Genomic DNA, 19,489 nt, shown 5'->3' with positions numbered 1-19,489 from the left:
CATCTGTTGAGCTCGGTCATATTAGCCTAATCAATCGAAGCAAGTACAAGTATAGTGGCTTGGATGGACCTGAATACTTCGCCTCCTTGGGGATGGCAAAGAAATGTAGATCTCACATGATGTCCGCAACCACAATATCTGGGGCCAACACCCGATTCTCGCTATTTGACGAACTTTCTCAAATAGGCTCCAACCTTGGTGGATTCTCCAGTTTTAATGAAAGTCGACACCTTAAAAACTGACGCAACTAACGTTGATAAAAAATATGCCATGATGGAACAGACTATAGAAGTCATGAAGAAATTTGTTGAAGACAAAGTCCTTCAAATCACTCAACTCATGAACAAATTAGAGGCCTATGCACCTGGAGAGTCAAGCCACATCCCTCCTCGTTCACATGGCTTCACCTAGAAAAAAAATGGCTGTTGAGGAATCGCTTGCCAAGTTCAACATTCAAAAGGAAAAACAATCCAATTCAGTTACGGTCTGTCCAACAATTGTAAGACATGATAACAAAAACCATTAGAGCTCAATATGGCGGACCATCGCAAAGTTCGTTGTAATACTCTAAGCCTTATAATAAGAGGATTGATTGTCTAACCATGCCAACCAATTATCAACCACCAAATCTGCCTCAATTTGATGTCAAATCAAGCCTTAGGCAACATATTGCCCACTTTATTGAGACTTATAGCAATGCTAGAACTCATGGCGATCTTTTGGTAAAATAGTTTGTTCATTCGTAAAAATGGAACGCATTTGATTGGTATATTAACTTGGAGCCCGATTCTATTGATAGTTGGGAGAAACTTTAGAAGGAATTCCTCAACATTTTATTGAGTTGATAGGCACCAAGTAGAGGAAATACGAGCCCATTGTAGAAGCCTCGAATAGGTTCATGTTATGCCATGGAATTATGATGGACAATTATGAACTTCTCACAAATTCCCTTATGAGATCACTGTTGAGGTTGGCTGCATTGTCAGTGATTGACTATAGTGTTCAGAATCGGCAAACTATGTTGTTACGGACAAAATCTGCTACCACTTTCTTCATAACGACCTTGTATGTAGAAGCCTCGACCCATTTAGCGAAGTAGTCAATGACTACCAAGATGAAACAGTGTCATTTGATGCGGCGGGCTCTATAGGTCTAATCACGTCCTTGTCCCAAGAGGTGAACAACCAAGGAGAACCCATTACATTCATCTCGTTATGTGGAACCCAGATAAAATCCACATGAATCTGGCATTGGTGACACTTCTGTATGTAGAGATATTATCGTTTCCATGGTCATCCAAAAATATCCGGCTCTTAAGATCTTTTTTGACAAGGTGAAACCATTCATTTAGGGTTCGCATGTTCGTGCATATATTTCATCTAATAATCTGGTTGCTTCAGCAGCATATACACTCCTCAATAGACCCAAGTCTGGGGTCCTTCTGTACAGGACTTCCCTGGAAAAAGTGATTTGCTAGCCTTCTAAGAGATCACTTCTGACCATTGGTGGCATTCTTTGGGTATTCTCTTGCTTCAAGGAACCTTTTGATGTCGTAGTACCATGACTTACCCTCTGGCTCCTCATCTACATGGAAACAATATGCATGCTGATCCCAAATTTCTATCTAAATAGTGTCAATGTAATTCTTACCTGGATGCTAGATCATGGATGACAAGGCTGCGAGAGCGTCATCAAATTCGTTTTGGATTCTAGGAATGTATTTGAACTCAATCTTGGTGAATTTCTTGCACAACTCTTTCACGCAATACAGGTACAGAATGATCTTGACATTCTTGGTAGTCCATTCATCTTGGACTTGATGTATGAGTAGGTCAGAATCTCCTATGACCAGAAGCTCCTTGATGTTCATGTCGACTACCGTTCTAATCCCAAAGATGCACGCTTCATACTCAACCATATTATTGGTGCAAGGGAAACTTATCTTAGCTAAAGCTAGGTAATGCTTTCCTGACTCAGAGATTCGAACTACCCCGATCCCTAATCCTATGAAGTTTGCTGCTCTATCGAAAAACATTCTCCATCCAAGGTATGACTCTGCGATGTCTTCCCTGGTGAAAAACACTTCTTCATTCGAAAAGTATGTAGTGAGTGGCTCGTAGTCCATGTCCACTGGGTTCTTTTCAAGATGGTCGGCTAATTCTTTGCCTTCTTCGTCACGTACACAGTATCAACTCGATGAGAAGAATCTGCCATTTGGCCAACTTTCCTATAGGCATCGACTTATGGAAGATGTACTTGAGCGGGTTGAGCCAAGATATAAGGTGTGTGGTATATACTCACATGTAGTGTCTTAATTTATGAGCAATCCAAGTCAAAGCACAACATATCTGCTCTATCAAAGTGTATTTGTCTTTGTCTGGTGAAAACTTCTTGCTCAAGTAATAGATGGCCTACTCATTCCTTCCGGTCTTATTGTGTTGTCCCAACATGCATCCATATGCATTGTCCAGAACAGATTGCTATAGTAATAGTAGCTTCATGGGTTCAGGGGGAACCAACACTAGTAGATTTGACAAATACTCCTTGATCTTGTTGAAATCTTTCTTACACACTTCTGTCCATTTTGTAGCAGCATCCTTTTTCAATAGCTTGAAAATAGGCTTGCAGATGACCATAGACTGGGATATGAATTTGCTAATATAGCTTCATATGCTAAGGAAACTCATCACGTCCTTCTTGATCGGTACGTCTTGAATGGATTTGATCTTCGAATGATCAAATTCTATCCATTTCCTGCTGACGATAAAGCCTAGTAATTTTCTGGCGAGGACTCCGAATGTACATTTTGCGGGATTCAACTTTAAAGTATACCTCCGCAATCGTTCGAAGAATTTCTTCAAATCATTCAAATGCTCAGCACTCCTTCAAGATGTGATGAGGATGTTGTCAATATATACCTCAATTTCCTTGTGGATCATGTCATGAAAAAGGGTCTTCATGGTATAGTGAACATTGTCTTCTCCACATCTTCCTCATACACCATGAGTGAATATAGCTCATGCTTCGCGCAATTGTCGATAAGGCCTCAATTGACCGTGCATTTTTTTTAAAATTATACAATTCCTCACTTTTAAGACTCCTGGTAAACCAGAGATGGACTGGCGATCCAATTCTGCAAAGCCTCTCCTGGTTCGGCATTCCAAATGTTCGATGTTTTGATATCAGCTTCGTTGTGGCATTCCTCAATCATGGCTACGAACAGTCTCTCCATTCCATCTACAATGTCATCTTCTGGTGTTGAAATTTGACCCAGACCCAGAACACGCTCTGGTTTAAAATCCTTCTTCCTAAAATTACCAGTGTAAGTCTTTCCAGTTGGAGGTTGATACCCTAAACCAACAGTACCCTTCTGCCCTTTTTGCTCAATCGGTACTCTTATTCCATCTGATCGGGCTCCCAGCCTGGTCCCTAGTTGGTATCCATACTTCATCATCTCTTTCATGAACATATTTGGTCTGTAAGGTGACTGCATACCTTGATTCTGCTAAGTCTTCTCTATCTCTGTGGTCTGCATGCTTTCCACTGCTTGAAAGGCAACCCCATCAAACATTTTTATGAATGGAACTGCATGTTCTAGATAAGTTGACCGTCTCCATTCATAGTGAATGGCATTCCCACTCGAACTTCATACATTGATAGAGGGTGAATGGATTTGCCCCTGCCATATATATCCAGGGTCTTCCCATCATAGGTTATATGAAGATGAATTTTCCATTACTTGAAACAGGATTGGGTACTCAACTGGTCCAATCTTCAAGGCTTAATAGATCTCTCCAATGACGACTTTCTGAGACCCATCGAAAGATCTCACTCTCACATGGCTTTCCTTCACTTCTCTCAAATGAATACCCAACTCCCATAGAGTAGATAGTGGCTAGATATTCACTCTAGATCCTCCATCAACAAGCACACGAGACACCACTTTATCCCCGCACTTGACTATGATGTTCAGGGCTCTGTTATGATCCATATTTTCTGCAGGAATTTCATCTGTTCGGAAGGAGATCATATTTTCCTCGATCATCTTTCCAATTATTGCTGCCAATGCCTCGCTAGTGGTGTTGCTCGGCACACTTACTCCACTCAATACCTTCATTAAAGCATATTTATGACTATCAAAACTCATTTGCTGATCCATGATCGATATATGTGCAGGGTTTTTCTTGAACTATTCCCCCATAGAATATTTTTTAGCCAGCATCTTCCTCCATAACTCTGCCGCCTCGGTATCCATTATGTTTCTCCTTTGAATTTGTTCCCTACTTGGATTTCCTCAGTTTATCTCTTTTGGAGCTTACATCTTCCTAGCCTGTTCCTTCCGTGGGCTGTTGCAGAATCTGTCATTTTCCCATTTCCCTTCTACTGATATGTCCACATAACTATATTGTAATTATCACTCTCTTCATTCCTAACGGCAGCGATGGATTATTGTTCGTATGTCTAGACCATCACCGGTGATTTCAACTGTACAGTAATCAATGGAACTCTTCGGGGTGGAACTCTTGCAGCCCCGACATTCCTTATTATGACGATAGTCCCTTTCATATCATAATCTTCATCCAAAGCAATCATATCAGCTCTTTGATTCATGTGGTTCCGCAGCGGGTTACGATTCATATTTGGCAGAGCTGGTGTACATTGGATGGCTCCACTCTTGATCAGCGATCCAATCTCATTCTTCAACTTGAAGCAGTCCTCGGTATCATGCCCAGGTACACCTGAATGGTAGACACATTGTTTGGTTGCATCAAAGTATTTGGAAGGATGGTCGAGAATTCTCTCTTCCACTAGATATGTCAAACCGACTCTTCTCAACCTTTCGAACAACTAGGCCAAGGTTTCAACAATCAGAGTGTAGTTTTGGGATTTTTTTCTTCAAAATTTTGATGTTGTCGGGGTGCATAGGCGGGTCGATTCTGATGGGTGGTGGTTTGGACGGGGCCATATGGTTTGTGTTGGATTTGGATTTTTGTAGGTGCGGGTTGGGTTGTATGTTGGTGTGAAGGATGGATGTTCATAGGGTAAGAGTTGTTTCTGTGGGGTAGACTGAATTGGTAGTACAGAATGATTACTGATACTTCTTCCTTCTTCTTTTTTCCATTACTTATTGAACCAGACTAAATTGCTTTGTTGGCAGCTTGCAACACGGCTGTTGATTGTAACTTGCCTAATTTGATGCCTTCCTCCAAAAACTCTCCCATCTTAACCAACTTAGGGAGCTTTTTCCCTATCATGCCCATCATTTTTTCGAAGTAGCTTCCTTCTTAAGCCCTAATAAAGTACTTGGTCTGCTCATTATCATCTGGGGGGGGGGGGTGGGTCCTTGTTGCCTCTGACCTCCAACGACGGGCATATTTTTGAAATGACTCTGATGGTTTCTTCAGTAAATTCACTAGGGCGAACCTATCTGGAGTGATCTCGGTATTACATTGGAAACGCTTCGTGAAGTGTTCTGCCATGTCTTGCCATTCTCTCCAATATCTAGGGTCTTGACGGGTGTACCAAGTGAGTGTGTCTCCTGTCAGGCTCCTTATAAATAAATTCATCCTAAACTTTTCATTCCTTCGTACTCCGACCAGCTTGTCGCAGTAGGTCCACAGATATGCATGAGGATCGCCCGTTCAATAAAAGATGTCCCAGCCTATTATTGATAACAGACCTCAGTAATAATAAATCAAGGTAAGAGTTATGTTATATTATGACCTACTTAGATGCAGTAAAGTCATGCACATGGATAACCAGGCCTATGAAATTAGATATAGCAATATTCTTAAGTTCAAAAAAAAAGTACCGAGCAAAGAACTTCAAGTATACCTATAGATGCCCAGAGGGACATCTTGTCAAGCTCTGTATATGTTTACAAAATGAGGCCTAGAGATTGGATAAAAGCTGGAGGGAAAAGGAGAGAAGAGTCACAGAGGCACACACACAAGGTCAGAGTCGTATATGCTGCATGATAAAAGGTAGCAACAGTTACAAGATTGGAAGGATTCCGACTACAAGTCGTGGTGTGAGAAGGATGCCTAGGGGGGAATGACCTGGACTTTGGATTCATTCACAAGAACAATTGCTTGGATGACAAGAAGAGTACTAAAGTATTCGCAAGAGCTATGGGTTATGAAAAAGATAAGTGCATCAGTCAACATTCGAGGAGAATGTTCCGAAGGTGGGAATAATGTTACACCCCATGTTTTCGTACGTAGAAATACACAATAAGTAAATTGATATAAGCTTGGAAATGAGATGTTGCATCCCGCATTTTCGTACGTTGAAGTTTCGTCATAAATTACCGACGTTCGAGAATGAGATTATTTTGAGATTATAAGCATTATGCTATTTCAAACAAGTGATAAGTAAATTCGTGAATGTGAGAGGGTAAGCGAATCGAAGAAAATCAGTAGGAAGGCCTCTTATTAAAGTTTTGCTTTAGGCCAGTATATTTATTGAGCCGCCCCTGGCCCACGCTCGTGCAGGCATAAACCTAGTATTGTTATATGAATATTGGCACGTCGTGTGGTTTCCAATAGTCTCGAAAGTTATTTGAGAAAGGATTACGTAACAAGAACACGATCGAATCATTATGTTATTCGAAATGGGTAAGCATGCATTCAATATAGCTATTAATATGGAACTTAGGGTGTGTTTGGTAGGAAGGAAAATGTTCTCCGTAAAATATTTTTCAATTTTTCCTTGTTTGTTGGCTTAAATATTTTGGAAAACATTTTCCTTATGAACTTATCCTCCAATTGGAGAAAAATGTTTTCCTTATCAAGAGAAGAGAAGGGAAAATATTTTTCAAAACTTTTTCTCAACCTTTCCCACCCTATTCCCCACCCTCACCAACCCACCCCCACACTCACGCACTCAAACCCCACCCCACACCTACCCACCCCACCCCTTCTCTCAAAAAAGGTTTTATTTCTTTTAAATTTCAGATTTTTTTCCGTCACCATCCACCCTGCTAACCCCCCCCCCCCCCCCAAAAAAAAATTATTTTTTCTTACTTTTTTTTTATATAATTTCAAATTTCTGTTTTTCTATATTTTTGCACCACATACCCCCACCCCGCCAACCCTACCCCCTCCCCCCGTTTCTTTTTTTTTTTTGTAATTTTTAAATTTCTATTTTTTCGCGTTTCTGCACCACCCACCCCCACCCCACTACCCCAACCCCGCACAAAAAAAGTCTTTTTCATTTAATATTTTTTATAATTTCAAATTTCTATTTTGTCGTTTCTCTGCACATCCCCTCCCCTCCTCCCCCCCCCCCTCCCCGAAAAAAAAATATTTTTTATATTTTCAGTTTTAGTTTTTTCATCTTTCGATTTACAGGTTCGAAATTTTACAAGTTCCAAAGTTATGAGTTCGTGGGTTTTTGTGTTTGGAAGTTTACGAATTTAGAAATTATCAAGTTTACGGGTTTGAAAGTTCGCGATTTTGAAAGTTTAGCGGTTCGAAAGTTTATAAAATTTGTGTTTTCGGAGGGTTGCTGGTTCAAAAATTTATGACTTCATGTTTATTGTATCGAAATTATTTATGAATAGTCTTGAGAAGTTATTTTCCTTAATTTGCGTACCAAACACTGGAAAAATTAATAAGTTACTACTTGTTTTTCAAGAAAATATTTTTTCCACGGAAAACATTTTCATTTTACCAAACACACCCTTAAAGTTCTCCCTAATTCCATCTTCTTTTTAGGGATATATCAAGTACGGCTATACAACCTAATTAATAACTGCGTACTATCCTTTTAATTAATTATTTCCCCTAAGAAATTATTTCCAAATCTCATCCTTGGTTTTCCAAATAGCGAATTTTAATTCAAAGAAAGTTATGCAATAATTTTTTGCCTTTTTGGATATGAGTGTTCAAGTAGATAGGAGGAGAAGAAAGGATAGGAGAGAAGTCTTTAATGAGATTGAAAAATTATACCTACGTAATTTTAGTTCTGGTATGATAAAGCGGAAGACTGAGACGTAACCATTTAATAATGATACCAATGCCAACCCATAACATAAGCTACCCAGAGTTGGTGTCACAATATCACAAACTATCTAGGAATACTACAAATAAGGGTCTGAAGATAAATATAACATTGTCTCTGAAATACATAAAAGAAACAAAATGGAAAGATAGAAGGGAGACGCCAGGGTCTGCGGACGCCTGCATGACTACCTTGGATCGCCTGAATGGACTGAAGGCAGCAACCTCACTGCGGTCCAAACGCTGCAGCACCGGGATCTGCACACAGTGAAGAGCTTAGTAATGGTACAACCTACCCCATGTGCTAGTAAGTGCCTAGCCTAACCTCGACAAAGTAGTGACGAGGCTGGGACATGACTACCAAATAAATCTGTGCAGTTAAATCATATACAACGGAAAAGTAAAAGCAGAAATTTACAACTAAGGATAGGAGGGGGAAACATGTTGCGAGGAACAACTAGTATCAGCAGAAAAATAGCAGATAAATGTAAAGAACACCATAGTTTAGTTATCAACAAGAATCAGAAATAAAAGACAAGTGCACGACACACCCTTCATGCTTTTACTCTCGTCCTCATCATAAAAATCAATAAAATCGGCACGGCATCACCCTTCGTGCTTTCACTTCACATAATCATGGCATGAAATGATCCTTCATGCATTATCACTCATATCATGGCACAGAATTGTACATCGCGCGGCACGGCATCAGCCTTCGTGCTTTTACCTCACAATATTGGCACGACATCACCCTTCGTACATTAACACTCTCAAAATCATGCACGACATCACCCTTCGTGCTTTGTACTCTTCCTCACCCAAGCAACAATCACAAAGCAATTTGGGCAAGAGAATCAATAATATCACAATAAAATCCTGGCATGGAAATAATAGCATAACAACAATATCCCGTCAAGGGAGATAATATCAAAAACATAAACATCCCGGCAAGGGAGACAATATCATAAACCTCTTCTCTTTTCCACATTTACTTCACAACTCAATTCTCAACTTGTGCCAACGCTCTACAATGTTCAATTATCAATAATACTTCCACAAGCCTTGTTTCACAATAAAAATCATCATATAAAGCATGAACAATACGAAACAGAGTCACATTAATCATAATATAAGACTCATGAGCATGCTTGACACCAACGTATAGATACTCGTCACCATGCCTATACGTCATACTCAACAATTAACATATAGCAAATAAGACACAACTCCTAATCCCTCAAGCTAAGGTTAGACCAAACACTTATCTCAATGCCACGAACACAATTCACGCCTCAACTATCACTTTACCTCTTGTTTCCACAACCAATTCGTTTGTATCTAGTCACAATTTACTTAATGATATCAATAAATGCTAAATGAATCAATTCTAATGCATGAAAATAGGTTTTCCAATGATTTCCCCAAAAAGTCAAAAATCGACCCCGGGCCCACCTGGTCAAAACCAGATGTTCGAACCAAAACCCGATTACCCATTCACCCATGAACCCAAATATACAGTTTGTTTTGAAATCAGACCACAAATCGAGGTCTAAATCCCCAAAAATTAAAAATCCTAAGTTCTACCCAAAATACCCAATTTCTCCCATGAAAACCCTTGATTTTGGATTGAAATCATGTGAAAAGATGTTATAGATTAAAGAAAACAAGTTAGAAATGACTTACAATCGATTTGAAAGAATAGTTGCCTTTGAAAAATCGCCCAAAGATGTTTAAGGTTTGAGAGAGTTTGAAAAATGAGAAATTTTCGGCTAAGTTATGATTTAGCAGGTCGCAGATGTCGCAATTGCGAACCCCTTCAGGACATGCTATCTTCGCATTTGCGATCAGATGTTCGCAATTGCAAACTCGCATTTGCGAAGGGATTTTCGCATTTGCGATAGCTGGGGATTTCTGGGGTATTCACATTTGCGAAGAAATGCTCGCAATTGTGAGCAAGGCTGGCCAGGGCTTACTTCGCAATTGTGAAGAGCCCCTCGCAATTACCATTTTCACAGACTTCGCATTTGCGAGATCAGAGGCCAGCACCAGACCTGCAACTATTTTCTCTAAGTCTAAATTCACTCTGTGGCCTATCCAAAACTCATCCGAGCCCTCGGGGCTACAAACCAAACATACACGCAAGCCTAAAAACATCATACATACTTGCTCGTGCGATCAAATTATCAAAATAACATCAACAACTATGAATTAAACCTTAAATTCATGAAATCACTCAAGAACATAAAATTTTCCAATTTCTCAACTTTAGGTCCATTTTATACCAAATCAATTCCGATCTTTACCAAATTTTACAGATTCAACCTAATTATTATTTCAAACTTGTACCGAGTTCCGGAACCACAATACGGCCATGATACCATTAATTTCAAACATCTTTTCATTTCCAAAAACTCTTATATATTCCAGAAAATAATTTTCTTTAAAAATTCATTTCTCGGGCTTGGGACCTCGGAATTCGATTTCGGGCATATGCCCAAGTCTTAAATTTTACTACGAACCCTACGAGACAGTCGGATCACGGGTCCGGGTCCGTTTACCAAGAATTGTGACCGAAGTCAGCTTTATTCAATTTTAAAAGCCAAATTCCTTATTTCACTTAGTTTTTACATAAAAGCTTTCCGGAAACGTGCCTGGACTACGCACGCAAATCGAGATGACACAAAAAGAGGTTTTTAAGGCCTCGGAACACAGAATCGACTTGTAAAACAAGGGTCAGCACTTATAATAACCAAGCAAGGCGATTAGGTATATTCCTAGCCTAACCGCAAATTCGTTCCCGATACTCGAGTTGAAGATCTTGTTCTACTTAATCTTATATGCAATCTAGAATTCTCTCTCCCGAGTTCAATCCTAAATTCGTAGATATTATTCAATTGGTGATCAAGCAATCAAATAATTAAGCGCAATATTGAATAAATAAACCAATACGATAAAATAATAAGAACAATTCAAGATTCATACTACAACTTTCATGTAGCACCCACAACTCTAGAACTAATAAACTATGATACTAAGAGAAGAGAAGAGAAGAAATACTGGTTAGAAGCATCCTCCAAGCGTGGTTTGTGTTCTCCCTAGGTCTAAAGGATGTCAAAAGTTCAAAGTATCTCCCAAAATAATATTTTACATGTATTTATACCAAGTAGGGTCGGGCCTAGATAAAATGTCCCTTTCCTAGTCAAAATAGAAAAACTTACAAACTTAGAGCTTCCATGTGTCGCTTTGTGCGTCGCACTCGTGCTTTTTCCTGTCAGACCACAAAAACCTATTCTCTGAACTTTGGAAATTTCTAACAAAAAATTGCACTAATGTGTCGCACAGTGCCACACATTAGTGCATTTCTTCAGCAGTTGCTTCTAACTTGAATTTTGATGTCCAGAATTAATCCTCGACCCTCAAATACGATCCCGACTTAATCCCTTGAGCTTTTACTCATACTTCAAAGCTCCAAATTAGCTCGAATTAGTTCCACATCATCTACATAACTCGAAATCTGTTAAAAGGCATAAAACATGCAATAAGTAGTGCAAAACACTAGCGATTAAAGCTCAAACACAATAAAAGTACAGTAAATTAGAGTACGGTAAGCGAGTTGTCACGACCCAATCCCTGAACCCGGTCGTGATGACGCCTCTCGTGAAGACAAGGCCAGCCAGACCAAAACGGAATACCTCTTTTAAACAGTTAATCATCATAAATAGTAATAACATATAATATAACACTCATAAATTGCGGAATGACAACAGCAGGAACCATCCCGACACAGCCCAAACCGGGGTTTCACAAGTCATGAGCAACAAAGAAGTCCGGATACAAGTCTACTGAACATAAAATCCGATACAATAGTTCAGAAAAGAAAAGAAACATGGAAATGATAGGATAAGGGAGACACGGGGCTGCGAACGCCAACAATTACCTCGTAGTCTCCAAATCACTGCCTGGACTGGGAGAAATCAGCACACAGGAGCGGACTCTGCGATGCCTGAATCTGCACACATGGTGTAGGGAGTAATGTGAGTACTCCGACTCAGTGAGCAACAATTATAAATAATGGTTGAAAATATGAAAACACGTAAAGACACAAAGCAATTCCATATTAAGCAGTAAAATCACTTAAAGTAGTAAATCAATGAAGAATCAAATGATATTCCTTTTTAAAATAAGTAAAACAAGTAATTTAACAGGTAAATAACAAGTAGAAATCCGCCCCTCGGGCACAGTAACAATCGCTCAGCATAGTATCAACCCCTCGGGCTCACTTTTGGAATAGTATCAGCCCCTCGGGCTACCTCACAATCACTCATATCATCCCCTCGGGCATAACATCAATCACTTAGAACAATGGGTACCCGTACTCACTATGAGTGTGCAAACTCCGGAGGGGCCCCTTACGGCCCAAGCGCTATATCAAGCCACCTCGTGGCATCATCACTCGCAACTCGACCTCACATCACTCAAGCCACCTCGTGGCATATAAAGTATCTCAGGCCCTCGGCCTCATATCACTCAGCATATCCTCACATATGGCCCTCGGACTCACTCAGTCCAAAAAATATCACAAGCCCCTTGCGCATTAGTAAAACAGTAGTTCCTAGCCCAAAACATGATGTAGAAATATCATTTAAGTTTCAAATCTGAGTAAAAGTGGCTGAGTTTGTAAAACAGTAGATATCAATAGGACTGAGTTCAAATAATACGTCAAGCAGTGAGGAAACAGTGATAAAAAAATCCCCGAAGGGTTCAAATAGTTGGCACGAAGCCCAAATATGACAATCAGCCCAAATCATGATGATAACAAATGAATTTCAGTCAAATATTCGGTAAAATCATCAATCGGGATGGACCAAGTCACAATCCCCAGTAGTGAAAGACCCTACGCTCATCATCCAGCGCGTATATTGCCTCAATATAGCATTACGATGTGCAATCCGAGGTTTCAAACCCTCAGGACAGCATTTACAACCATTACTCACCTCGAACTGGCTAATTCTCTAGCTCGCGACGCCTTTGCTTCTCGAATTGGCCTCCACGCGCGTCGAATCTACCCAAAATCAGGACAAATACGTCACAATATGCTAAGGGAACAAAGCCCAAGCGAAAACATTCGAAAAATATCAAAAATCTCGAAATTAGCAAAACCCGAGCCCCGGGACCACATCTTGGAATCGGGTAAAATTTATATTTTCAGAATCCTCATACCCTCACGAGTCTAACCATACCAAAATTATCCAATTCCGATACCATTTGGTCCTTCAAATCATCATTTTACATTTTTGAAAGGTTTCACAATTTTCTTCCCAAATTCCATCTCAAATCACGAATTAAATGATGAATTCAGTGATAGATTCATGTATTCTAGCCAAATCTGAGTTAAAATCACTTACCCCGATGAATTTCTTGAAAAACCTTCGAAAAATCGCCAAACTCCGAGCTCTCTAGGTTAAAATATTAAATAAAACCTAAGACCTCGTATTTATAGGTACCCCTCAGGTTTCAGCTACCGCGGGCTGCACCAAAATGACCGCGGTCCGCGCAAGCGAGTGCGGTCCGCGCAAACGCAACCGCGGCCGCACAGGCCTTCCTCTGCAGTGATAGGCTTTCATATTTTGGCCATAACTTTTTCTACATATGTCCAAATTGCGACATCATTACCTTTCTAGAAACTAGACACGAAGGGCTACAACATTTGTTTTTGAATCATATCAAAATTCCTTGTAGATCAAAAGATATGAGCTTCCGAAGTTGGACCAGTGGGAGGGTTCTTCACCGCGGCCGCGCCCACTTTTGTGTGGTCCGCGCGACACCTACCGCGCCCGCGGCCGCTTTTGTGCGGTCCACACAGCACTCAACGCGGGAGCACGTATTTTTGTGTGGACCGTGTGAGTGAGTTCCGTGGCCTGCAACCCTTGTAGACCTGCTACAGCTATGATTTTTGCACTAAAACATCCCGGAACCTACCCGGGACTCCCGGAACTTCAAACCAATTGTACCAACACATCCCATAACATCGTTCAAACTTGCTCAAAACTTCGGAATGCTCACAACAACATCAAATCACCAATTTAACATAGGATTCAAGCCTAAGAATCCCAAGAACTCTTAAATTATGCTTTCGATCAAAAGGTCTACCAAATCTCGCCCGAATAGCCTGAAATTTTGCACACACATCCCAAATGACACAATGAAGCTACTGCAACTCTCGGAATTCCATTCCGACCCCTATATCAAAATCTCGCCTATCAACCGGAATTTGCCGAAATATCATTTTCGCCAATTCAATCCTAAATCTTCTCTACAACTCCAAAACCCATTCCGATCACGCTCCTAAGTCATAAATCACCTCCCGAAGCTAACCGAACCATCGGAACTCACTTCCGAGCCTTCTAACATATAAGTCAACATCCAGTTGACTTTTCCAACTTAAGCCTTCTTGAAAGAGACCAAGTGTCTCATTTCTTACCAAATCCTCTTCGAACTCGAACTAATCAACACGATCACATAAAACACGGATAACGAAGCGTAAAGAAGCTGAAATGGGGGAAACGGAGCGGTAACTCATGAGACGACTGGCCAGGTCGTCACATCCTCCCCAACTTAAACAAATGTTCATCCTCGAACGAGTCAAGAAACATACCTGAAGCCTCAAACAGATGAGGATATCTGCTCCGTATCTCCCGCTAGCCTCCTCCACGGGCCGACCTCTCCACTGCACTTTCACTGAAGTTATATCCTTTGACCTCAACTTCGGAACCTGGCGACCCAAAATAGCTACTAGCTCCACATTAAAAGTCAAATTATCATCCAACTGAACCGTGCTGAATTCCAAAACATGAGACGAATCCCCAATATACTTCCGGATCATAGAAACATGAAATACCGGATGCACACTCGACAGGCTAGGTGGCAAAGCAAGCTCATAAGCCACCTCCCCAATCCTCCGAGGCACCTCAAAAGGCCCAATGAACCGAGGACTCAACTTGCCTTTCTTCCCAAACCTCATAACACCCTTCATGGGCGAAACCTTTAGCAAGACCTTCTCACCGACCATGTAGGACACATCTCGAACCTTCCGGTCTGCATAACTCTTTTGACGCGACTGCGCTGTACGAAGCCTCTCATGAATCACCTTCACCTTCTCTAAGGCATTCTGAACCAAATCTGTCCCCAATAGTCTAGCCTCGTCGGACTCGAACCAACCAACCGGAGATCTACACTGCCTCCCGTACAAAGCCTCATATGGAGACATCTAAATACTCGACTGGTAGCTGTTTTTGTAAGCAAACTCTGCAAGTGGTAGAAACTTATCCCATGAACCTCAAAAGTCAATAACACAAGCACGCAACATGTCCTCCAATATCTGAATAGTACGCTCAGACTGTCCGTCCGTCTGAGGATGAATGCTGCGCTCAACTCTACCTGAGTACCCAACTCTCTCTGCACGGCTCTCCAAAACTACGAAGTAAACTGAGTACCTCTATCTGAGATGATGGAGACCGGAACACCATGCAACCGAACAATCTCCCGGATATAAATCCCTGCCAACCGCTCTGAAGAATAGGTAGTACACACAGGGATGAACTGCGCAGACTTGGTCAGCCGATCCACAATCACCCAAATAGCATCGAACTTCTTCAAAGTCCGAGGAAGACCACTCACAAAATCCATGGTGACCCTCTCCCACTTCCACTCGGGATTAACCATCTGCTGAAGCAAGCCACCCGGTCTCTGATGCTCATATTTCACCTGCTGACAATTGAGACACCGAACTACAAATCCCATAATATCTTTCTTCATTCTTCTCCACCAATAGTGCTGCCCTCAAATCCTGATACATCTTCGCGGCACCCGGATGAATGGAAAACCGCGAGCTATGGTCCTCCTCCAGAATCAACTCTCTAAGCCATCCACATTGGGCACACAAATCCGGCCCTGTATCCTCAACACACCATCATCACCGATGGTCACATCTCTGGCATCATCATCCTGGACTCTGTCTTTAAGGACAAGAAAATACGGATCATCATACTGCCACTCTCTGATACGATCATATAAGGAAGACCGAGAAACCACACATGCCAACACCCGACTGGGCTCCGAAATATCCCATCTCACGAACCGATTAGCCAAGGCCTGAACATCAACTGCTAGGGGTCTCTCCCCAGCTGGAATATATGCCAAACTCCCGATACTCACTGCCTTTCGGCTCAATGCATCGGCCACCACATTGTCCTTTCCCATATGGTATAGAATAGTGATATCATAATCCTTAAGCAACTCCAACCATCTCCGCTACCTCAAATTAAAATCTTTTTGCTTGAACAAATGCTGAAGACTGCGATGATCAGTGAACACCTCACAAGATACGTCATACAAGTAATGCCTCCAAATCTTCAATGCATGAACTATGGCAGCCAACTCCAAATCATGAACGAGGTAGTTCTTCTCATGGGGCTTCAACTGACGAGAAGCATAAGCAATAACTCTACCCCCTGCATCAACACACAACCAATCCCAACTCTCGAAGCATCACAATACACAGTATATGAACCCGAAGCTGATGGCAAAACCAACACTAAAGCTATGGTCAAGACTGTCTTGAGCTTCTGAAAGCTCTCCTCACACTCGTCCGACCATACAAATGGAGCACCCTTCTGAGTCAACTTGGTCAAGGGCGATGCAATGGATGAAAATCCCTGAACAAACCGGCGATAATAGCCTGCCAACCCAAGAAAGATACGAAATCTCTGTGGCTAAGGACGGTCTAGGCCAACTCTGAACAGCCTCTATCTTCCTTGTGTCAACCTGAATACCCTCGCTGGACACCACATGTCCCAAGAAAGCCACTGTACTGAGCCAAAACTCACACTTGGAGAACTTTGCATAAAGCTTCTCCTCCCTCAATCTCTGCAACACAACTCTCAAATGCTCCGCGTGCTCCTCTTGACTATGCGAGTACACTAGGATATCATCAATGAATACTATCACGAACGAATCAAGATAAGGCCGGAATACGCTGTTCATCAAATGCATGAATGCTGCTGGGGCATTGGTTAGCCGGAAAGACATAACAAGAAACTCACAATGACCATATCTGTTCCTGAAAGTAGTCTTAAGAATATCTGAATCCCTGATCTTTAACTGGTGATAACCCGAACGGAGATCAATTTTGAAGAATACCCTCGCTCCCTGAAGCTGATCAAATAAATCATCAATGCGAGGCAAAGGATACTTGTTCTTAATTGTTACTTTGTTTAATTGCCTATAATCAATGCACATTCTCATCGTGCCATCCTTCTTCTTCACAAATAAAACCGGTGCACCCCAAGGGGACACACTAGGCCGAATGAACCCCTTATCTAGGAGTTCCTGAAGCTGTTCTTTCAATTCTTTCAACTCTGCTGGTGCCATACGATATGGCGGAATAGAAATGGGCTGAGTGCCCAGCACCAAGTCAATACCAAAATCAATGTCCCTGTCCGGTGGCATGCCCGATAGGTCTGCAGGAAACACATCGGGAAAATCCCTCACAATTGGGACAGAATCGATACTAGGAGTCTCAGCTCCAACATCCCTTACAAATACTAGATATGAAAGGCAACCCTTCCCAACCATACGCTGGGACTTCAAGAAAGAGATCACTCTACTAGGGATATAATCAGTCACACCACGCCACTCGATCCGCGGTACACCCGGCATAGCCAAAGTGACTGTCTTAGCATGATAGTCTAGAATAGCACGACATGGAGATAGCCAATCCATGCCCAAAATGACATCAAAATCCACCATGCTCAACAGCAATAGATCCACTCGGGTCTCCAGACCCCTAATAGTCACCACACATGACCGGTACACACGGTCTACAACAACAGTATCACCCACTAGGGTAGATACATGAATAGGTAAAGCAAGAAACTCATGGGGCGTACCCAAATAATGAGCAAAGTATGATGACACATAAGAAAAGGTGGAACCGGGATCAAATAATACAGAGGCATCTCTGTGGCAGACTAAAACAATGCTTGTAATGACATCATCTGAAGCAACAGCATCTGGCCTGCCAGGAAGTGCATAGAAACGGGCCTGACCGCCCCCTGATCGACCTCCCCCTCTGGGGCGACCCCTTGCTGTATGACCTCCACCCCTAGCTGGCTGGGCGGGTGGTGAAGTAACTGGAGCAGAAGTCGAGGGCTGACCCCTCTGTTGGGATGAACTAGCAACACGACGAGGACACTGCCTCCACACATGCCCAAACTCTCCACACTCAAAACAACTCCTAGGTGCTGGAGAAGGGGACTGAAGGGAAACCCTCGCACCGGAGTGACCAACTAATGCACTAGGCATAGAAGAACCCTGAGCCGACACGACACAAGATAAACTCTGGGCTGGAAGGGCATTGAGTGATGACTGGCCCCGCTGAGATCCATGATGACCATGACCCGAAGATGCCCCGTGATACTCTAGGCGGGCTGACTAAGCATGCCTGAAAGAACGGCCTCTACCATGCTGAAACTGGCCCCTCGAAGAAGCACTACTATAACTGCCAGATCCTCGAGGCTTCTTGGCCTCCCTCTCCTCTCGATCCTGACGGCGAACCGTCTGAATCTCACGAGCGATATCGACCACCTCCTCGAACGTAGCACCCAACACCCTCTCTCGGGTCATAAGAATACGGAGGTGATAGTTAAGGCCATCAACAAATCTCCTGATCCTCTCACGTTCTGTCGGAACCATCCAAATGGCATGATGAGCCAACTCAGAAAACCTCGACTCATACTGTGACACAGTCATATCCCCCTGTCGCAACCACTCAAACTGTCTACGCAGCTCCTTTCTGCGGGACTGCGACACATACTTCTCCAAGAAGAGAGTGGAGAACTGCTGCCAAGTAAGGGGAGCTGCTCCAACCGGCCTACGCCTCTCATACGCCTCCCACCATGTGAAGGTTTCCCCAGTAAATTGAAAGGTGGTAAATGCCACACCACTAGTCTCAAGAATCCCTGCTGTACGGAGCATCCACTGACACTTATCAAGAAAACCCTGGGCATCCTCGCCCTCGGCACCACTGAATGACGGAGGCTGGAGTCTACCAAACCTCTCAAGATGACGCTGCTCATCATCCGGCATAACTGGCACAACAAACTCTTGAGCTGGTGCAACCCGCTGAGCTGGAGGTGCCCCGGTGTCTGTAGTCCCTGCACTACCTGCTCAAGTGTGCGAGCAGCGGGGGTCTGATTGTCTCAACCGGCTTGTGAAGTAGCTGCTGCTATAGTGGCTGAAACTGCCTAAGCCAGGCCAGTGCAAACTGATAAGATCTGTGCCAAGGCCTCCTGAAGACCCGGAACCACGATAGGCACAGCTGGTGCCTGAACTGGTGCTGCTGGAGCATCCATAGCTGGATCTTGATCTGGAGCTGGGGCAGCTGGTGGGTCAACAGGTGCTGCCCTCGCTGCTCTGCCTCTGCCACG

The 19,489-nt window shown here is 42.5% G+C and overlaps 1 protein-coding gene across 1 annotated transcript; it reads right to left on the bottom strand.

Moving 5' to 3' along the window:
- Window positions 1-1,657: 1,657 nt before the first annotated feature.
- Window positions 1,658-2,125, bottom strand: LOC142165132 (uncharacterized). The gene has a single exon (XM_075223753.1). It carries the CDS (start codon window positions 2,123-2,125, stop codon window positions 1,658-1,660), a length of 468 nt encoding a protein of 155 aa, XP_075079854.1.
- Window positions 2,126-19,489: the final 17,364 nt, after the last annotated feature.

The sequence above is a fragment of the Nicotiana tabacum genome, chromosome 10, assembly GCF_000715075.1.
Source record: "Nicotiana tabacum cultivar K326 chromosome 10, ASM71507v2, whole genome shotgun sequence".
In the NCBI taxonomy this organism is placed as follows: domain Eukaryota; kingdom Viridiplantae; phylum Streptophyta; class Magnoliopsida; order Solanales; family Solanaceae; genus Nicotiana; species Nicotiana tabacum.
This window is presented reverse-complemented; position numbering and strand designations above follow the sequence as displayed.